At 36.6% G+C, this 22,870-nt stretch overlaps 1 protein-coding gene and 1 long non-coding RNA gene across 6 annotated transcripts in view; one reads left to right on the forward strand and one right to left on the reverse strand.

Annotated features, from left to right (window-relative positions):
• LOC123504598 overlaps positions 1 to 12,783 on the forward strand; it is a 194,863-nt gene extending 182,080 nt beyond the window's left edge. For both annotated transcript variants that reach the window (XR_006674882.1, XR_006674883.1), the window contains 3 exons: positions 11,626 to 11,844; positions 12,373 to 12,470; positions 12,587 to 12,783. This is a non-coding gene — a long non-coding RNA (uncharacterized LOC123504598). The remainder of the gene's footprint in view (positions 1 to 11,625; positions 11,845 to 12,372; positions 12,471 to 12,586) is intronic.
• Positions 1 to 22,870, reverse strand: part of LOC123504593 (GTP-binding protein 1-like) — a 46,836-nt gene that overhangs the window by 16,807 nt on the left and 7,159 nt on the right. The window contains exons 1-11 of one of the 4 annotated variants that reach the window (XM_045255243.1): positions 22,617 to 22,657; positions 21,028 to 21,139; positions 20,647 to 20,827; positions 19,788 to 19,966; positions 18,456 to 18,619; positions 17,172 to 17,410; positions 16,119 to 16,263; positions 11,610 to 11,870; positions 10,627 to 10,818; positions 9,134 to 9,244; positions 4,218 to 4,244 (exon numbers count right to left, since the gene is read on the reverse strand). In XM_045255243.1, the coding sequence (XP_045111178.1) occupies positions 4,218 to 4,244; positions 9,134 to 9,244; positions 10,627 to 10,818; positions 11,610 to 11,870; positions 16,119 to 16,263; positions 17,172 to 17,410; positions 18,456 to 18,619; positions 19,788 to 19,966; positions 20,647 to 20,827; positions 21,028 to 21,136 (1,608 nt within the window). In that variant the 5' untranslated portion in view covers positions 21,137 to 21,139; positions 22,617 to 22,657. Of the gene's footprint in view, positions 1 to 4,217; positions 4,245 to 9,133; positions 9,245 to 9,646; positions 10,266 to 10,626; positions 10,819 to 11,609; positions 11,871 to 16,118; positions 16,264 to 17,171; positions 17,411 to 18,455; positions 18,620 to 19,787; positions 19,967 to 20,646; positions 20,828 to 21,027; positions 21,140 to 22,616; positions 22,658 to 22,870 lie in introns of those variants that run through there. The other 3 variants (XM_045255241.1, XM_045255242.1, XM_045255244.1) reach the window with 3 other exon arrangements.

The following is a 22,870-nucleotide window of genomic DNA, read 5'->3' on the forward strand; positions in this document are numbered from 1 at the left end:
TCCATCTCCACCTACCTCTTCAACCATCACTTATCACCGAGGGGGAAAGGAACAATGTAAACAAACCTCTATGACAGCGGCAGTGCAGCCCCTATCCCCTCTCTCTCTCTCTCTCTCTCTCTCTCTCTCTCTCTCTCTCTCTCTCTCTCTCTCTCTGTCTACTTAAATCTTCATTTATTCAATGAATAAAGTTTACAGGGTTGTCAATGAGCTCTTCTGTGAATAACAGAGCAGCCAGTCACCTGTGGGTGGCTATATTTGTACAATCCAATTGATTGACAGTCCCAAGTGAGGGTGTAGGCAAGAAGTGGCGGGATAACTTACTATAGAATGCACCCTTTTAAAAGTAGTTTATTCTCTTTTGTTATATTTTATTATGTTTCTATACAGTATTTGTAATTTATAAATACCTTTTTCTTACCTAAAATACATAAAAAAAAATTGGGGTGCTCTTTTTGGGGAGGCTGGAACAGATTAATGGCATTTCAATGTAATTCAATGGGAAATATTGCTTTGATATATGAGCAAGTTGAGATACAAGCTCAGTCACAGAACAAATTAAACTCGTATCTCTAGGTACCACCGTACAAATTTCTTATTTCATGTTTATCCTTGAATATTACTGGTAACTGCAATTTAACAGAATACTCTCCTATATTCAGTGAACTGCTAAATATGCTTGAGGAATGCCATCTTAATCTTGAAAGTACAGCTTTTCATTAGTTTCAGCCATAAAATTATTGATAACAATTATCCTCCATTTTGTTTGTCAATACTACATGAAAACATTTCTTTAGCTGTTACATCATCCACCAAATAAATTTAAATTTGGATGACATGTTTATTCATTAATACAGCATTTGCCACACAGCAAACACTTGTAACCTGAGAAGATTCTCAAATTTTGACAAAATGTTCTTTAAAATGCACATGGGAAAAGGTAACCAACCTTTTAACAAAGTTGAAAATCAGTGTGAGGTGTAGAGCCTGAGAGAGAGAGAGAGAGAGAGAGAGAGAGAGAGAGAGAGAGAGAGAGAGAGAGAGAGAGAGAGAGAGAGAGAGAGAGAGAGTAATTTGGTGTGCACCCATGAAAGGATCCAAGTTTTACAATAGAATGAATATGACTGGATCCTTATGATACATAAAGAAATACATTATCATAATCATATGTTAGATTGAAAAATAATAGGATATTATAATAGTAATGGCACTAAGATATATTATTTATATAAACTACTATTTATATAAAATAGAAGGTGAAGATGCAGGCAGTGGAAATAAGCTTTATGAGATGCTAATGGTGGAAATAGAATATTCTGGTGAAAGTAATATAAGAAAATATATGGAATATTTATCATGTACAACAGCAAAGGCCAAAAAAAAAAAATAAATAAATAAATAAATAAAACAATGAAAAATGGGGTGGTAAAATTGGTCAATTAGAAGATAAAAGGAAGTGTAAGTAATTCAAAGGGAATAAATAGATATAAGAGTAAAAGTATGAAATACTATGCACTACAAATAGACTATTGTGTAAAGAAATGTCTGTAATACTCCATTTTGTAAATAAATATGTATAAGAAATAGTGAGAAAATTAGAGTAAGCATTAGTAAAGAGTGAAGAGAAGAGTGCATGAGTAAAGAGAGAAAAGAGAAGTAAGAGGACTAAGAGGAAACTTTGAATAACCTTTTCATTCCAAGCTTCCAAAATGCAGCTCTGCATAAAATGATAAAATAAGAGATTTCCAAAAAGATACATCAAATTTAATTTCATAACAGCCATCTAATCCTCATCCTTTCCTGATTGCTGCATGTATGAGGGGTTCCTCTTCTAGTCTTATCAACTCCTCTCCTCTGACTAATTATTTTCAGTATCTTTCTCACTGCTGCAGTGTTGCACCTCTTGTTATATTCTACCACTATTTTCATGCCAACTGCTCTTCTAATCTTGCTAACTGCATGCCTCCCTGCACAAGACTTTCTCCTTTCTCTCATCCCTATTCTGTCCACCTTTCAAATGTAAGAGCTAACCAGTACTCTCAATCATTCATCCTTTCCACTAATAAACTCTGGAACTATATCCCTTATTCTGTATTTCAATCTTCTTAAGACTTCAATTTCAAGATATTTATCCTCTAGTTTTGGCTAACTCTTTTAATCCTGTTAGGGGACCAGAACCTCAGTGGGCCTCTCTCTCTTTTTTTCATCATTATTTCTATTGCCCTTGGCTGGTTCCCATTGTACATGAGAGAGAGAGAGAGAGAGAGAGAGAGAGAGAGAGAGAGAGAGAGAGAGAGAGAGAGAGAGAGAGAGAGAGAGAGAGAGAGAGAGAGAGATTCACCAAAATAAAGTTTAGCTTATTTATGCATTCACATCTTTTTAGTGTAAGAAGTAAATAAACAATGATTTCCCTATTTTAGGTGAATGAGTTTGGTCTACAGTTACAAACCAAAGATCAAAATCAAATTTTCATAGTAATAAAGATTGTAAGGCATCAAGAATGCCACAAGAAGTTTCATTACTTATAAATATTCATGAGAATATGCAGATTAGCAATAAGCTCTACTGCAACTCAGGCATCAGATTCATTGTATATGACCTGACTTGTGAAATATTTGAAATTTTGTGCTCATCATGACATGTGTCCACTCTACTCTCAGTTACACCAAAATAATTTTTTGTTCCCTACCACTGATCATCATATCTGGCTTTCTGCAACATCCTCTTCCCTTTGGAAAATGTAAATTAAGAGAAAGCTGTGTGAACAGCATGAAAAGAGACAAAAATTCCAGGATAAGTTCTAAGCATGACATAAGTAATGGGGAGCAGAGTACTGTTGTATAAAGTGTGGATTTTAAACAAGATGGGTCCAAAATTTTAATTAGGTCTTTATTTCTTTGTAGACATATCTTAGAACTTTAATTGCACTAGCTACTGTATGAATGTATACATGTGAAGCTTAATGGCCTTTTGACAAAAATTTGCACAGACCATAAAAAAAAAAAAAAAAAAAAAATGGAAGCTGCAAGAAGCCATGAGTCTTACATGTGGCAGTCCCTGTATGAAACATACATATTTATCCACTTATCCTCCTCACCAACCAATTTATCTCATTATCTCATCTTTTTTTAAAGTTCCCTATTGAATCAGCACTAAAAACTTGATTAGAGTCTGTTCCACTCATATATCACTATTTGAAAATGAATTCCTATTTATTTCTTGAACCTAAACTTTCAAGCTCAAACATGCTTTCTTGTTGTCTTGATTACTGACCATGAGAATTTTGATTACATCCCCCATGTTATAACACCTTTACCCCTTAAGACTCCTCTTAACCTAGGTCTCATTAAGGAATTTAGTAGCTTCAGTCTCATTTTATATGGAATACTCCTCATCTCCTGTATCCTTTTAGTCATTTCCCTTTGTACTGATTCTAAGACAAATATCATTCCTGTAATATGGGAACAAAAAAAAGAAAAAAGAGAATCCAATAGAAGAGAGAGAGAGAGAGAGAGAGAGAGAGAGAGAGAGAGAGAGAGAGAGAGAGAGAGAGAGAGAGAGAGAGAGAGAGAGAGAGAGAGAGAGAGAGAGAATATATATATATATATATATATATATATATATATATATATATATATATATATATATATATATATATATATATATATATATATATATATATATATATATATATATATATATATATATATATATATATATATATATATATATATATATATATATATATATATATATATATATATATATATATATATATATATATATATATATATATATATATATATATATATATATATATATATATATATATATATATATATATATATATATATATATATATATATATATATATATATATATATATATATATATATATATATATATATATATATATATAAGATATGCTCAAGTTTGCTATTAAGCTGGTAGAGTTAAATAAAAGTACATTATCCTTGTTGAAGCAAAGTACAGAGCAGGGCTGAGAAGAATTAATATGTTTTAGCATTTCTGTGTGATAAAATGGAACACTGCTTGGGTGATAAGAAAAACTTGCTTAATGGTGTGTAAATGGAACTCTGAAACATGATATCTGTATTCTGATGAAAGATAACAAACAAAATAAATGCATGATGCATGGCTATGGTGGTCTACATCATGCATAAATGTAATTCTGAATAACAGCCAATCTCTCTTACCTGGCAGCCAACATCCCCACCAACATTCTACAGAAAAACGAGTGAGAATGTAAAACATGAAGCTTGTGATGATAAGGTCCCATATTGATGGACAAGGAAACAAAAATGATAACATAATTTTATTATTCACCCAAATGATTCAGACAAAATCTCCACTACAATCAGCACAGAACAATTATGTATGGGTTACTTCGTAATTTTCTGAGTTCCTTTCCCAAACAATGGCTCTTTCATCACCCTTCCTCTTCTCTCCTTCAAAGATGTGACTACACAGAGAGTGTTAATATGTATGAGCATATTTGCTGCTAATCATGCTGCACATATAAAAGAAATAAAAACTAATGATTTATGAAATGCTTCTTTATTCAATTTTTCACATCGGGGCAAAAAAACCTAAGCAGAAATGGTTGAAATATATGACTTGAAAATACACATTAAATAAATTATAGCATTTCTTTCAGTTTCTAACTTTTCAACCCATAACATAATTGTTCTCTTAGAACAAAATCATGAATGATAATGCCTGAATAATATTGAGAGAATAGTGAATTTATATCACAGATGTCTTTCCTTATCCATCATAAATATAAAATGAGGTCTTATAAAAATAAATATCTAGTGTATGTCTTGGAATCTGAACAGTATCCTGCATCAGTATGAATTTGACCAATAATACAGGGTAGGGCAAATCAAATGCCCAAGTTTTGATAGGCTATTAGGAAAAGTAAAACAATACTTACAGAATTATTTGTTGTTTTATTCGAATCAGTATACAATAATGCCATTTGTGTGATCACTTTTTTGAAGATGGCATCAGGAAGATGGTGGCCATCTGTAACGATGCACTACTGAAGGCGATGTCTGAAGTTTTTGGCTGTTCTTCGGCACATCTCAAGGGGTATTGTAGCGATTTCCTCCCGAATTCACATCTTCAATTCATCTTCCAAATTGTGTGGCCGACTTCTGAACACTTTCTCCTTGAGATATCCCCACAGGAAAAAAGTCGCAAATGCTCAAATCAGGTGAGCGTGGGGGCCACTCGACATCACCCCTCCGAGAGACGAGGCGTGCTGGGAACATCTGTCGCAATTTGACCATTGCAACTTGAGCAGTGTGGGCTGTTGCTCCATCTTGTTGGAACCAGATGTCTCCCAGATTTGTTTCATCACTTAATTCTTCCAATTTTGGTTCAAAAGCCCACACTGCTCAAGTTGCAATGGTCAAATTGCGAAAGATGTTCCCTTGTCTCTCGGAGGGGTGATGTCGAGTGGCCCCCACGCTCACCTGATTTGAGCATTTGCGACTTTTTTCCTGTGGGGATATCTCAAGGAGAAAGTGTTCAGAAGTCGGCCACACAATTTGGAAGAATTGAAGATGCGAATTCGGGAGGAAATCGCTGCAATACCCCTTGAGATGTGCCGAAGAGCAGACGAAAACTTCAGACATCGCCTTCAGCAGTGCATCGTTATAGATGGCCACCATCTTCCTGATGCCATCTTAAAAAGTGATCACACAAACGGCATTGTATACTGATTCAAATAAAAACAACAAATAATTCTGTAAGTATCGTTTTACTTTTCCTAATAGCCTATCAAAACTCGGGCATTTGATTTGCCCCACCCTGTACTTTAGACTAAAGTTCAAGTTCCCAGACAGCACTTTAAGTAAGTCATGACAAACAATCAACATATCTGTTAATTTGTCTATACATTGCCTTATTTGAATGACTTATATATATTGTATTTCAAAGTACACTATTCTAAAAATGTAATTAATGCACTAGAGTATTCCAGTGGCTGATGTCTAGTAACTCTACATTTTTTGCTTATAATCAAAATGTCTAGGTACAAAATCCATTTATCACTGAAAACTGATAGGGAATTATAATTTAGAAAAATGTAACTCCGTATGCTGACGCAGACAAAGACGGAAACACACAGGGAAACACACAGGCAAACACACACACACACACACACACACACACACACACACAATAAATTTTATGTATATAATCTGTTTAATGTAGCCTACCATGTTATAAAGAAAATAAATAAATACACAAATAAATGAATGAATAAATAAATAAATAAATAAATATTGCTTCTATTTTCTACCTTACTGATTGTAGTAGTAATACACTGACATCACTAATAAATTGTTTAGGTGACATCTCTTCCATGAAAATCTATTGATTTTGTCATGTACAGTGCTTATCCCTAATGGTAACAAAAATCCTCACATATTACAAAAATGTATATTGTGAACTGAAGAATCAATGGGAAAATGGTATATGGTCAAACAGCCCCTGAAGTTAGGCTAGTATATTATAACTCATTCATACTGTATTTATGCTAGTTTTTCTTCTTTTTTTTTATGTCCTGGCCTGTAGCACCTGTAGGTAACTTGAAGAGTTTTAGGGAGCACTATTAACCCCTTCAATACGGTGACGCCTACGTGGGCATCATGAAGCCCCAGTAGCAAATACGGTGACGCCTACGTAAACGTCATATTTCTTTTCTGAGCTTTCTTCAGTTCAGTTGTTCCGTATAGTGTGTTGGATACCAACTACACATGCCGTATGCTGCCCTTGAAATCCTAGTGCTCCTCCCACCAACCTTGTCTCCACTAATCACTAAAGATAAGTTACATGCGTCCTGCCTTGTGTCTAAAATTACCCAATGGCATAGTATGTTCCCATCTCTCTCTCTCTCTCTCTCTCTTTCTCTCTCTCTCTCTCTCTCCTCCCCATCTCCCTTTCCTCCTCCCCATCTCCCTTTCCTCCCTCCCCATCTCCCTTCCTCCCTCCCCTCTCCTCTTGAAAGATAAGTTACATGCATCCCTCCTTGTAACATTCGTGACACACACACACACACACACACACACACACACACACACACACACACACAACAACAAATTTTCTAATCTCTCTCTCTCTCTCTCTCTCTCTCTCTCTCTCTCTCTCTCTTTCCTCTCCCTTCCCTCCCTCCCCTCTTCCTCTCGAAAGATAAGCTACATGCGTCCGCTTGTGTCGAAAATATTAGCAAATGTCACACTCTCTCTCTCTCTCTTTTTCTCCGAAGAGAGAAGCGTCCACTTTCTTCTTCGAAGGCGATATAGTGATTAAAAAATAGCAGCATAATACACAAAGACGACAAGTATGACAAGCTTGCACGAGTTTCCAGCTCGGCCAAGAGCACTACCACCCGTATATCATACAGGTGGGCTTTTTTAACATCCGGCGCGAAGGGGTTAAGCTTCCACTCATAAGTGGCGCACGCAGTTTTATTTATAGTAGAGCCTATATTAGGGCCCATATTACCACCCAAGCACATCTTTAGTGTAAACACCTAAAACCTGAGTACCATGGTGATATGCAGGTAACTTTAAAGCATTCAACAAATGGCATAGTTTCAAGGTTGTACTTGGTGGAATTCAAACTTATGTGCGGACGTCTGCCCAATCCCACACTCACCATCTTATCTAAATCTAGATTAATAAAAATAATGACTAAAAAAGAAATGGAAGATATCATTCAATTTTTATAGCATCCTTGTTCTTCCAAATGTTACGAACCATTGACTCTTCAAGGCCTAATTCATGGCCTACTGAAACATTTCTCTTTCCTTATTCCTTCAACTTAATAACTTTCTTAATTTCTAAATTGATCTTCAAATTCATGGAATTTCTGGATGGAGCCATTTAGATTTCTGGTTAATGAAAATTACAATGCAGTGGTGAGGCAGACAGGACAGGGAGGCAGCAGTGGGTGTGTATGGTGAAGGAAAGGGCCTTATCTGCCCTTGTATGGAGTACTCTTCACATGTTTGGGGAAGGGTTCCACTCACACTGCTTTATTAGATATAGTGGAATAAAAAGCTTTTTGTCTCGTCAATTGCCTCCTCTAACTGACTGTCTTCAGCCTCTTTCTCACTGTTGGAATGATGCATCTCTTGGTATCCTTTATAGCAATTTTCATGCTAACTCTACTGATCTTGCTATCCCCCCCTCCTCCTGTGGCCTCGCTGCACAAGGTTTTCTTATTCCTCTCACCCCTATTCTGTCAAACATGCAGTTAATGAGTATTCTTCTTCTTTCATACCTTTCTCTGGTAAACTATGGAACTCCCTGCCTGTGTCTGTATTTCTAACTTCCTATGACTTGACTTCATTGAAGGGGGAGGTTTAAAGACATTTGTCCCTATCCTTGGGCTAATTCTATTGGCTTTTTTCTTTATATTTTTGTTGCCCTTGGCCAGTTCTCTCTTTCATAAAAAAAAAGAAAAAAAAATGTATCTAGTGCAATCAACACAATTTCAACAATGGGAGTAGATAATTTCTCCCTTTGAGATCTTGCAGCCAAGATGTGATGATAAACTTAGGAAAATACTTTCATTAGGAGAGTATTTGTGTCTAGTATCTTGATGCAGCTGTATCTGTTTCCAAGGTATCTAAGCCTAACTTAAAGCTACATGTTTTAATTAAACTACTGGTTTGTTTATCAGACATTTCAGTGCCACCAACTTGCTCATTCTTTAATATACTGTACTCCAAATACATAATAAGTTACAAATATAAAACAACATGCATCTACCATCAAGCTATATGAAGACCATAAGAACAGAGTCAAAGGGCACTTCTGTCAAAAATGATCTTGAGTTAACTAAACTATTTTCAGTAAGGATAGTAGATCTAGTACAGTATTACTCCTTTCATATTGTTTGGTAAATGTTGTCTGTTTAATGCCAGAGTATGAAAGTGGCACACGCGCACACACACACACACACACACACACACACACACACACACACACACACACACACACACACACACTACATAAACATCAAAAAGTCTCACTTTCATGATTACAAAAACAAAATAACATAATAAAGGATATAGGTGTAGAAAATTTTAACCCACCTGCTTGACCATCTTCATGATTTTGTGATTCTTCTGGTGCTGGAGGGATGCCACCTTGGGGATCACCTCCAATACTCGCCCTACAGCTTTGGTGCGACCCTCTCGGAACACCTGGTAGGATAAGGAATGAACGAGCTGAAAGACTGCAACTAACATTTTTGACCTTGTCCTATCCTGTAATACTTCTGCTTATGCTGTTACCATAATTTCTCCATTGAACTCCTCTGATTACAATCTCATATCTGTATCTTATCCTACTTCTTCAATCCCTCCTCAACATCATCCAAAGTGGAGGTGCCTCTAGCATCTTGCCTATGACAGTTGGGGGACCTGAGGATGCATTATGTTGAGACCAACTTTCAGCAAGAATGAAAGGTAGATGCTGATAAACAAGAATTGAAAGAGTGACTATTCAAGGTGCAAGCATGGAGGCACAGTTTCTGAAAACAATAGGAAGAACCCCATCAGGTCCAAAAGCCTTCTGGGGTTTTAGTTCAGAAAGGGCAAGGAAAACATGATTGATTGCAAAGTATTTTAATACTAACATCAAGTAGTCACAGGGGTTAGGTAAGGAACAAGCCCTGAATCATACAAGGTAGACTTTTTAGCAAAAGTTTGAGAGTTCATATTTGGAAATGATGAGATGACAGACAAGATGACAGACAGTGTTGCCATCAGGATGAAATTAAGGATGGAAATATGAAAGAGCTCAGTTGTTGAAGATATTTTTAACTGGGTGCCAGAAGTCTCAAGGGGAGTTGGACCTCAAAAGACTATTACTTTCTATTAGTAAATATGTTTTTAGCTGGTTGGAAAACATAAGCAGAGCAGAAATATCGAGCACATGAAATTTGGATGATAAAAGGCTGAGTACCTTTTGTGGGCTATCTCTCTATCATGTATAGCATGAGAACAGACTGTGTTAAACCAAGGTTTAGAAGCTTTATATTGAGAGAAAGAGTGAGGAATGTACACTTCCATGCCAGACCTGCTTTGTAAAAAGCACAAAGAAACTGATCTCTCATACATAAGCTATAGTCACTCTTAGGAGAATCAGCATAATATCTCTTCTCAGGTCTCCCCATAGCAAAACATCAGATGCACCTCTGCTTTGGAATATCCTGAGGAGGGACTGGAGAGATAGGACAAAAATTTTTTATCTCCCTTTATAGTAACTAGTCTATAATTGTGCAAACTTTTCAAACTCTCTATCTTTAAATAAGAAAACTGCTAGATTACTCTATTTGTAACTTTAAAAATTCTCAACTTAAGCATTTATAACTATTGTTAGCCTGTAACGATATTGCAAAGGCACCATAATTCAAATGTAATTACTGTAGGGAGAATATCCACATAATCATTTGAACACATAAACACACAGTACATATGTAACTAGTTTATCATTCTAACACATAAACACACATATGTAACTGGTTTAGTTGTTAAAGCTGATTTAAGTGAATGAGTGTTGCAAAAAAAACATCAATAATTACCATTTTGAGACCACTCTTGAGATACTCTGGGTGCTTGATGAACCTGAAGTGGACAATGGCTTTGTCTCCCGTCCTGAGACACTCCTTGTCCATGGCAATGATGGAGGCAGTCTGACGCACAGAACCTACATGCACCATGGCCTGATACTTGGTGCTGATGGTTGTTGGGTGATGCAGTACCAGGATCTCCCCCTGTTAAAATTCATTGAAGGATTTTACTACTGAAGTTTAAGAAGAAGAGAAAATAGGTTTTAGTATGGAGAAACAAGATTTGTAATTCAAGGCATTTATTGCTCATCATATGCCCTATGATGAAAACATTGCTAATACACTAACTATAATTAAAGCTCTTTTGAAAAAGCTAAAGCATACATTACCAGGATTTTAAAGTATACTGGTCTCTTGAAAATGTCATTGTACCAACTGGCTACCATCTCTACCAATGTCATTTTCATCTCATTTAGTTTAGAGAACTCTTAATATTTTTATTTCCCATAGTTTATCATTTGTTATTTACAATTTTTCTTACATTAAGTGACACCTAAAAAGACCATACACTATCCAAATGAAGCCTGTACCTGATGCCTGGTTGAATTTTTATAAGTATCTGATGAGCTGTAGAAAAGAAACTAAGTAACATTAACATCTTTACTTTCCTTTTTCAGCATCATAAAACTGTAACTATATTTCATCATTAAACACTAATATCTAATAAAACTATATTATCAAGAAAAGGTCAATAACAAACAACTAAAGATGGGAATATTACATGATTTTTTCAATGGCTTGTGCATAGCTTATTTCTAACTTTCAATGCAAAATGATAAATCATATTCCAACAAAAGAAAATAAGGGAAGCTGCAAGAAGCAATCAGGCCTACACATGGTAGTCCATGCATGACAACCTTACTGTAGTTGATGGCTATCCAGATCCATATACAAAAATTTATTCAAGACTGCCTCAAATCTACTATGATTCTAACCTTAAACTCCCAACAGGATGTTGGATTCAGTGAAGGGTCCACCAACACCTGTCCTTTGCGTACATCATGCACCTTTATCTTCTTGAGGGCAAAGGAGGCTGTCTGTCCACCACGCACCTCCCGCACTGGCATACGCTTACGGTGGATGGACTTGATGGGCATTGGGATGAAGTCACCAAGCCCATTAGGACCAAGGAGCAACGTGTCATTAACTCGGATGACTCCTTTCAAGCAGGTGCCAGACACCACCACTCCAACACCCTATAAAGACATATTATAAGATTACATTAATATTAATGAAAACAGTTGCCAATTAAGCAAATGTATATCAGTAACTCAATCTAAAATTTCTGACTAGGACAGAAAACTTTGTATAGTTCAATGCCTCAAAGACTAAATTCCTCCATCTATCAACTTGATACAACATTACTGAAAACTATCCCCTCATTTTCAATGACACTCAACTGTCACCATTTGAAATTATATATCCTCAGTCTGCCCTTTATTTTTAATCTAAACTGAAAACTTAACATATCTTCTCTGGCTAAAACAACTTCTATAAAGTAATGCGCTCTGAGTCGTGTTCATTAGTTTTTCTCAACTCCTCCCAAATGATAACTCTGTATAGGGGCTTTAGCCACCCATGTAGTATATACAATATGCATTTCACTATTATTAAGCTCAAGGTAAAGGAGAAGGTTTCCAATGAGATACTCCTATTCTCCCTCCCAAGACTGCTCTTCTCTCTCTCTTAATACTACAGTAATCGCCCGCCTATCCAGATTGCCACTATCCAGAATACGTTATTATCCGGAGTTGCTCACACCATCTCCATGCACCCCTACACCACAGCCCAGACAGGTTTATGTTTGTTTGTTTTTCAATTTTAATAATTTCATTTTCATATTATTTTTCTTCTTGTTCGTCTTGTTTTATTTATCAAGTTTGTAGTGTATACAAATGTTCCACCCACACAGGACATCAGCATGGTGGCCAACTTCAGTGGTGAGGAAGAGCTGTAGGCTGCCTTCTCCCTACTCCCTACTCACCCAACCACTTCCTACTGTGTGTACGTATGTCCCACCACCACTTGCTGCTGTGTGTACGCCCCACCAACCCTTGCACTGTTTATGTACCATTTTTTGTTCCAGATTATACATTTAATGTGCTTTCATACATTGTTTTCTTACCCATTTGGGTTATGTACATGTTTTTCTCAATTTATAAGGGGTCGGGAGAAGATATTCCACATATCCGGCAGGGCCTTGGCTGTTATAATCCAAATACGTGGGCAGTTACTGTATTAACATAACAACAACAACAACAACACCACCACCTACGGGTGCCACTCAGCTGTAGTTATTCAACCCATAACCCACTTTTAGCCCACTGAAAGCATAATTAAGCATAATATTGCTGAGTTTTTATTTCCTTTACTTATGTTAATGTTGTGCATAGTTATGATTAACTTCTTTCTGATGAAACTACAAAAATATGGGAAAATTAAAATTAATGAACTTTCAGGTGACAAAAATCTTTAGTTAATTTTTCTCTATTTAAAGCTTAGTGCAAATCAGGCAATTTTGAATCTGGTGTGATATTTTCAGACTACTGTATTCACCAGATGTGAGGTTACCCTGCATATATGTATTCAACCCTTAAACAAATGAAGCCAACATTACTTGAAAAAAATATATATACTAATACTAGAGATAGCATCATTGAATCTACAACTCATGTGCTTTGTATAAATTCATACCCTCATCCTCTTTACTGAGTCTTTTCCTTGGTTTGGTTAAGTACCAAAATAACAGCCAGGAGTTTTTTTTTTTTTTTTTTTTTTTTCTCTCTCATGTAAGAGGGGAGGACTGGCCAAGGGCAACAAAAAGATAAACGAAAATGCCCACTCAGCTGCCAGTTTCCTTACAGAGCTGATAGCCAAAGGACAGGGACAAATGTCTTGAAACCTCTCTCTTGAATGAAGTCAAGTCATAGGAAGTTGAAAATACAGACACAGGCAAAGATTCCAGAGTTTACCAGAGAAAGGTATGAAAGATTGAGATTGAGAGGGGGATGTCTAACTCCATTGGTCCCCATTATAACTTACAAACCTACTTTTTCTCAGTATGAAACATAAGAGTGTTCTAATTTATTTAGCCTTATTATTCAACCATTTCTTTATAACTTTGACATTTTAGAATTTTGATTTTTTTTTCTTAATTTTTCAATTTTTTGGGAAAATAAAAATAAAATATTTTAAATCTAGTACAGATCATCCCTGTCATGGGGCCAACTAACCCTAAAAAAATGGCTGTTCCAGCTTTAGTATTTCAGAAGATGAGGGTAATACATTTCAGGAAGAGATCGCTAATCGGTCTTTCTCTACACTTTCCGTGCCTCTACAGATGAAAGAAGCTTGTGTATTCTTCATTTCTATGCTAAAATCTTCAGTAGCATATCAGAAAAGATAGAAAATAAAGAATTTTCACTGAACAATTATTGTTCATTTACTTTAGTAAGCGTCTGTCTTGATCGTATGTGTTATCCTTAAATCTTAGTGTTGCTCCCATCAAAGTTAAAAGAAAATGTTTTCTTCATACCAATAACTAAACTAATCCTAAAAAAAAGAACAATTTTTTTTTTTAAAGACGAAGAAACCGCAAAAATTTTTTTTCTCTAGGAGACGAATTTAAAGGGCTAACGCATGTGTTTTCGTCCCTTTAAAAGTGGGTTTTAAAGGGAAAAGGACGACTTTCAATGCCAGGAGGCCTTTTTTCTGTTAGATTAAAAACTTTAAACTTGATGGAAATGGCATAAAATGAAAAATGATAATTTGAAACAGTCCCCCATGAGACATCCCCCTAAATTGATGCATTTGAGAGTTGGAGAGAATAGGGGGAAGAGGAAGAGGAAAGCCTTGTGCAGCAAGACTATAGGAGGATGGAAGGTATGCAGTTAGCAAGATCAAAAGAGCAGTTAGCATGAAAATAACCCTATCTAATAGGGTTGTGTGAGTGGAATCCCCCTAAACATGTAAAGAGTACTCCACACAAAGATGGATAAGGCCCTTGTACAGAGTTACCAGTTGCAGGGATGAAAAAACTGGTGAGATGCCTCAGAACCCCTAACTTCACAGATGCTGTTTTAGCAAGAGATGAGATGTGAAATTTCCAGTTTAGATTATGAGCCAAGGATAGGCCGAGGGTATCCAGTGAGGAAGAGCGGGACAGTTAAGTGTCATTTAAGAAAAGGGGATAGTTGTCTGGAAAGTTGTGTTGAAATGATATATAAAACAATTGAATTTTTGAGGCATTGATTACTACTAAGTTTTCTTTGCTCCAATCAGAAATCTTAGAAAGATTGGAAGTTAGGTGTTCTGTGGCATCCCTATGACTTGTTGACTTCCTGAAGGGTTAGTCATCTAAAAAGATGTAGAAAAGTGTAGGGTGATATCATCAGTGTAAGAGTGGAGAGGGCAAGAAGTTTGGTTAAGAACATTACCAAATAATACGAAGAGAGTGGGTGACATGACAAAAGCCTGAGGAACACCCCTGTTAATAAATTTAGGAAAAGAACAGTGGCCGTCTACCACAGCAGCAATAGAATGGTCGGAAAGGACTCTTGACATAAAGTAGCTGAGAGAAGGATAGAAGCCATAGGAGGGTAGCTTTGAGATCAAAGCTTTGTGCCAGACTCTATCAAAAGCTTATGATATATCTAATGCAACAGCAAAAGTTTCACTGAAATCTCTAAAACAGGATGACCAAGACTCAGTAAGGAAAGCCAGAAGATCACCAGTAGACCAATCCTGACAGAAGCCATACTGGCGATCAGATAGAAGATTGTGAAGTGACAGATGTTTAAAAATCTTCCTATTGAGGATAGATTCAAAAACTTTAGCCAAGCGAGAGATTAAAGCTATAGGGTGGTAGTTTGAGGAATTAGAATGATTACCCTTTTTAGGAACAGGCTGAATGTAGGCAAACTTCCAGCAAGGAAAAGTAGGTTAAGTCGATAGACAGAGTTGGAAGAGTTTGGCCACGCAAGGTGCAAGCACAGAAGCACAGTTTTTGAGAACGGTAGGAAGGACCCCATCAGGTCCATATGATTTGCGAGGGTTTAGGCCAGTTACAATTTTTTTTTGTCCTGGCCTATAGCACCTGAAGGTAACTTGAAGAGTACTGGAAACGCTGTTAAGCTTCTACCCATTAGAGGCGCAGGCAACTTTATTTATAGTGGTACCCATATTAGGGCCCATATCACCACCCAAGTGCATCTTTGGTGTAACCACCTAGAACTTGGGTATCATGGTGACATGTAAGTAACTTTAAACCAATCGACAAATGGCAAAGTTTCAAGGTCGTACTTGGTGGGATTTGTACCCACGCGTGGACGTCTCCCAAATCCCATGCTCATCACCTTATCCACAAGGCCACCGCCTCCCTATAATAGTATACAGTATGCTTTAGGACTTAAACTTTACGATAAACTCTAAGGCATTCAACTCACAGGAACTTGGTATGTGTCATCAATCTGAAACTGTGCTGGGTCATTGTCATTCTGTGGTGTCCTTGATGACAGCAAATTCAGAAACATCGTCAGCAGGTCCAGATTCTCTCCTGACACATTGGAAACTTGAAAAATTGGGCATAACCTGAAAATTTCAAAGAAATTATTGAAAAGAGCTGCCAATACGAATATATCTTATGCATTTAGAAAATAGTAACTCCTGGACTTAAATCCTTCATGCAGTCAATTCTTATAACATACAGAGATATATAAATTATCTTGTATGTGAAAATCTGAAAGCAGTGGTAGAAAAATGACAATTATATACAACTGTGATTTCCCTACACCAACCTTTCAAGTTATGCACTCTCTGACTTAATCATGATTCTTGAGTTTAGTGCTTAGTTCTAAATTCTTTGAAAGTTTCATGTTGCTCTGACATGTATCAATTGTTTACCTGTCAGCATCATGCATGCTACCTCAAGACTTCAATGAGATCTTCTATATCTGTAGCACTGACAATGCCATATCCACTGATGGGTAAGCATTTTGGCCACCAGAAGGAGTGAGTCCATAGTTGCCGTTAAACTGTCTCTCATGTGTTGCACTGAGGTCACTAGTACTTGTATCTCCCTCGAACCACAGGAGAACCCTTCTCCACCCATATTTCACTGTGGTAATACTGACAAAGAACAAACATTCCACCACTAAATCTCTTGCTATCTTTTACCAATATTTTCATGCTACTGGTCTTGTCTAGCTAACAGCATGCCTCCTCTCCTGCAGCCTTGAAGCACAAGACTTTCTTCTTTCTTGATATTAAAATTACAAAAGGAATTCTGTGCTGTCATAATTTATTTATGACTGGGTGGTGCTGGCAACACTACTTTGGATGTGCAGGTGCATAGTTACATAAGTACATATGCACCAATGAAAATCAACATCTGGCAACTCTAATAATTTGTTTCTCCATCTATAATGCATCTGTGCTAATTATTTTCAATATTTCTTTAAAAAAAAACTTCTCATTTAAATATCATTCAGCCTCCTTACCTCTCAGATACAAAGTTAGTAGCAGAAACAACTACATCCTCTGGATTTCGAACCAGCAGAGGCACCTTCCTGCACCCAGCACTCTTGAGAATTTTGTGCAGGAGCTTCAGTGTGTCCTGGAGCACATTAGGAGGGCACATATCTATCTTGGTGACAATGACAAACACAGGTACATTGAGGGCCAGTGCTAATCCCAGGTGCTCCTTGGTCATGCCTACCACACCGGCATTGGCACCCACCTACAATGGGAAGTTCATGTTTAACACAAGATTTTGCTGCTATTAAGACAACCAATTACTTTTTATTACATGTATTTTACCATTATATCTATTTTAGATAATTACTATAACCACATTTTTGCATCAGCAATGAACACTTTGGCGATTTAACCACTAGGAAAGAAATAAAAATGGTGTACAAAATGAACATCCAAGATTAAGATAAAGCTATATGAAAGTAAATAATAAGACAGTGCAAAAGCTAAGCTGAAAATCTGTACACAATGAATTAATACAAATCATCTTTAATCCAAAAGATGTTAACTATGCATATGTACGTGAAAAACGTGGTTACTATCTGTGGTCAATCATGTACAAGTACATTTGTCCCTTTCTTGCTCCCTATGCATTTGAAATTCCCTCTAGCTACACTAATTATGTTCTTTGAAGTGTCTAGCATATATCACAGTTTTCTGCCTTTCTTCCCGACTCACCACCACTTCCTGCTGCCCCACCTTGGCACTAACTGGGCCCCAAAATTGTCTCTGGCTCAGAGTCACAATGGCAGGCCCTCTGCCCTCTAACTTCCATTGAAATTAATAAGCAATTATCCTTGGTAGAAGATATTGTTGATCAAACCAGTGATTCAGCATTGATGATAGTGATGCTGATCTGATTATGTATTTGATCAGCAAATTAATAAGCATCCATTATACTCACATACTTCTAGCAGATTAAAAAAATATCTTGCTCCAAAATCATCCATCTGGCAGCATCACTGAGCAAGCCAAATTCAAAGCCCCAGTGGAATATTTAAAAATAACAATTTCAAACTAAGTACTTCTTTTCATTTTTTGTAATCACTTTGAGTTATGTGGGGATAAAAAAAAAATTGTATTTTTGGTGACCTGGATGAGTATAACTTATAATGCTAATCTCTTAAGAGTTAAGTAAATTAACAAACCATGAGCATAATAAAGTCTGGAATTTTGGTGACCCGAATGAATATAACTTATAAAGAGGGTAATCAATGCTAATCTTTTAAAAGTTAAGTAAATTAACAAACCATGAGCATAGTAAAGTCTGGGAGGTGTCCTGTCATGCCAAACACTGTAGTCTTGAGGTAACGTTCGTGGCCTGCCAGATCAATGAATGTGATGACCTTGCTGGATGCCTCACAGATCTTCACCCAGTCCAGATGTCCATGGTCAGGTTTGTTTACTACTTTGCCTGTGGGCAGGTAATGATCTCAGTAACAAACTATGGGCCTAAAAAGAGCTAAATAATGACCATGGAAATACAAATAGAAGGAAAATTCAGTTGGAAAATCTTAATAAAAATAAAAATGTTTCTGGGCTTAAATTTTAAATGACAGACAGTGAAATTCATGTTATTATATCTAGTTTCAAGCAGAAATTTGGAATGCATGTTAGAGATAACAAACTGTAGCAGAAAAATTTTAGCATAGCATAAAAGTGCAAAATTGTGGATAGCTTGTTGAATAATACTTTCAGATCATATAAAAAAATCATATAGTAACTTTACACTAAAGATTTTTATAAAGTACTGTAAGCTGTCACAAATCAATAAAAAATACAAAAAATATACAAAAAAATTAGCAGAGAATACAGTATTTTTAAAATTATAGAATAAAAAAATAATTATAAAATAAAAAAAATCATGAGAAAAATCTTCACTTTTACTTATTCATATTGAATATTCATTGTGCAAAATATACATTTTCCAATAGCTGAAAAAAAAAAAAAAATCAGACACCATATATATTTTTGACAGGACTGTCATGTTAGCAGTGGACTGGCTCAAAAGAGAGCCACTACGAATCATGCTGTGAAAATGGGATCACAAGAAACCCAAGTAACTAATATTGATTTATGATGATGTTATAAAAACAACAAAATGCTGTAAGGTTTGTTAAAATGAAACATTACAATGATATCAAACCCAAGCCAGCATTTTTTAAACTTGCTGTCATCTCATGCTATGAATACATAAAAGCACACCCAACATGAGGAGGATGCCACAGACATATTCACAGTGCATAGGAAGGAAGCAATTCAACACTACACCTGTGGATCCTTATTACTACTTGGAGAATAAGAAAAGTGTAACTATTGAATAATCTACATCTCACATGATATGCTGCTTACATTTTTGCATGGTTTTAAACAGCTGAAGTTTTATAACAAATAAAAATAATATATCTTCAACTCTAATGGTTTGACCAAACAAATGGATTATGGGTTTACCAGTAATGCTTTCTTTCAGTCACATTATCTGATGACTTAATAATAATGTTATCAGCCACAAACGAAGATTAGATTTAATAAATTCCTAAATGGTAACGAAGTTGAGTTTTAAGTTAGCACTCTACTCTCACCTTGACTATCAAATCCTAGGATATCATTCCCAACTGAGGAAGTTCGGCCAGTCTCCATCTCATGCTTGTGTCTGAAGAGCTTCATGCGGGCAGTGCCACGGCCATTGTCAAGCTCTCCATGAGTGAGAACACCCAAGAGCGTGGACTTGCCTGCATCTACATTGCCCACCACAGCTACCCTGAATTTACAAACAGTAGAGAAGAGAATGAGAAAAATGTGAAGAAACTTAAAAAATGTAGTAAACCAACCAGCTTAAAAAATAACTCGAAGATGGATGTTAATATCAAAAGCAACCCTCTCACATTATATGGAAATGTACAGGGACTCTTTCATGTTGGCCAGATAGATGTATGTAGATTATCTTATATTCCTTTGTTCTTATGTTCTATGAAATATCTCATATTTGTAACTGAGTATAGGTATTTCTTCCCCTCTCTTCATCAGCAGTATAGAATAATATACCAATGATACATGAATCTATTCTGAATTTTAGTCTATCACTCAAGTCAACTGTGATATCTACAAACTCTTCTGACATGCACTTTCACAATCCTCAGCTTCTTGGCTAAACAAGAGTTTTGTTTCATAAAAAAAATAAATAAATGAATAAATAAAAAAAAATAAATAAAAAAAATAAAAGGTAACTCAAACTGCTTTATGTCATGTCTCTCCTTGCTAAAAAAAAAAAATATAATAATAATTGTGTTTTCCCACTCTACTGCATATGTACCAAGTATAGTGAAATAAATCTTGGAAAGTTTGCGATATGTTGGTCTGAAATAAATACCATTTGCATAATTCAGCAATACACTACATTTACATTTAAAAAAAGATGCATTACACCAGTACCAATCTCACCTAACTTCCATAAAATCATTAGAATCTGCTTTCCGACGCACCAAAAACTGCCCCTGTGTCCCAGCCTTTGATTTTTTCTCTCTCAGTAATACACAATCTGCTTCCAGGGTGTCTGCCAAAGACCTAAGAGTTGCCACAGATGCTGCATATTCATCCTCAGGAAGGCCATACACTGAGTCATCTGAAAAGTCATAATATCAGTAAGTCAATCTGACTTCAACTTTTTTTATATAGTATCAGAGGAGCTTCTATACTTTAAGAGCACTTCAATAAACAAGACATGCAAACAATAGCTACATGTAATAGTGTGGCTACTAGAATGTCTTATTGCCCTTAAGGAAATTTTATCATTATAGGATAAAAACAGATTCGGTCACTAACCTGCTCCAACACCAACATCAAATAACATCTCCCCATTGCCATCACATATCTTCTCCTGGAGGTGTAACCGCAGCTGATCAAAAACATCATCACTAGGACTCACTAACATGTTCTGTGAAGCAATAAGATTAATGCTCACTATATGTCACAATGTGACAGACAAAAGAAGAATCAAAATATACAGAATAAAAAATAAAATTCTCACATGTATATGGAGGAAAAGGACCATATGCATAAAATTCAGAGGAATATACCAGACATAAAGAGGAAAAGTTATCATAACAAACATAAAAGGGATGTAAAACAAGTTATATAAGACAGAAAAGGAAAACAGATGATGACTGTGGAAAAAAATTGAGCAGATAGTAGCTACTGCAAAGATAGAAAAGAACTGGAAAAAAAAAAGAACTGTTAACTATTGCAGTAAATAGGTCAAAAGAAAAAAATGTGAAAACCACAAAGAAGCAATGGTGAATTCCATGGATGTGAGAGGTAATAAAGAGCACACACACACGTAAAACCAAGACACTGATTTAAAAGTCATAATACATGTAGAGAGGCATAAGGAAAGGTTTACAAAACAATAGGTAAAATTCTAATTTCTGCCCATACTCCCCCTTCCACCCCCCAACAAGCTTGGGGACAGGTGGGAATGCGGGGTTTTGGGTGGGGTACATGAAATGCGTCAGAAATACGTATTTTTTGCATAAAATGGAAAAATTCCCATTAAAAGTCTACAGAATTTTCATTACAAGTTTCCTAATTTTACTCATTTTGGTAATTCTTTACAATACATAAGTCCCCCTATTCTCTACCCACACCCCCCCTAACCCTTCCAATAAGCTTGGGGGCCTGTGGGCAATTGGGGATTTTTTGGGGGGAAGCCAAAATACGCGAAATATGGGGGTCCAAAAAATTCTAAGGACAAAAACTGCCGTTTTCAAGAAAAAAAAATTAAAGAATTCATGAATAATTTTCACTGAAATTATCCCTTCCCAGTCCCAGCAAGCTTGGGGGCCTGTGGGGAATCGGGGGTTTTAGGGGGGCGAGGCATATTTGAGTGATATATGGACTTTGAAAAATCTAAGGAAATTTCCCCAAATGTTCGAAAATATCCCTAAATATAGGGAAGTTTTACATAAACCTCCCCCCTACACTAACCTAACCCTAACAAACCTAACCTAATGTAACTTAACCTAACCAGGGGGCCTGCGCCCCCCCCTACTACACTAACCTAACCCTAACATGGACCTAACCTAACGTAACCTAACCTAGCCAAGGGGCCTGTGTCCCCCCGGACCCCCCCTACAACACTAATCCTAACATAAACCTAACATAACGTAACCTAACCTAAACGGGGAGGGCTGTGCCCCCGGACCTCCCCCTACATCACTAACCTAACCCTAACATAAACCTAACCTAACCTAGGCGGGGGGCTGCGCCCCCGGACCCCTACAACACTAACCTAACCCTAACAAACCTAACCTACCGTATCCTTGCTTTGGGGCAGCTTCCTTCCCCCCCACACCAGTTCTCTTATAGCTTCACACAATATGCCCTACCTCTACCAATACCCCTCCTCACAATACCTTAACGAAAGGATGAAGGTCCTGGCTGGTCCTCTTCTCGATTGTACACTGACTTGCATTGCAGGAGCGATGATTTCCCAGTAATCAAATTCGCAACCTTTACAACTAATGTCACTGGTGGCCATGGCTGAACTGCGCACACAGATGTCTCTGTCCACCTGTCTGCCCAGCTGTGCCCCGCCTACGAATACATATAGCAAATTCCCATTGGCGCAGCTCGTGGTGTTAAGAGGTGGTGGCACGTCATTGGACAA

Source organism: Portunus trituberculatus, chromosome 16 (genome assembly GCF_017591435.1).
Source record: "Portunus trituberculatus isolate SZX2019 chromosome 16, ASM1759143v1, whole genome shotgun sequence".
Classification (NCBI taxonomy): Eukaryota; Metazoa; Arthropoda; class Malacostraca; order Decapoda; family Portunidae; genus Portunus; species Portunus trituberculatus.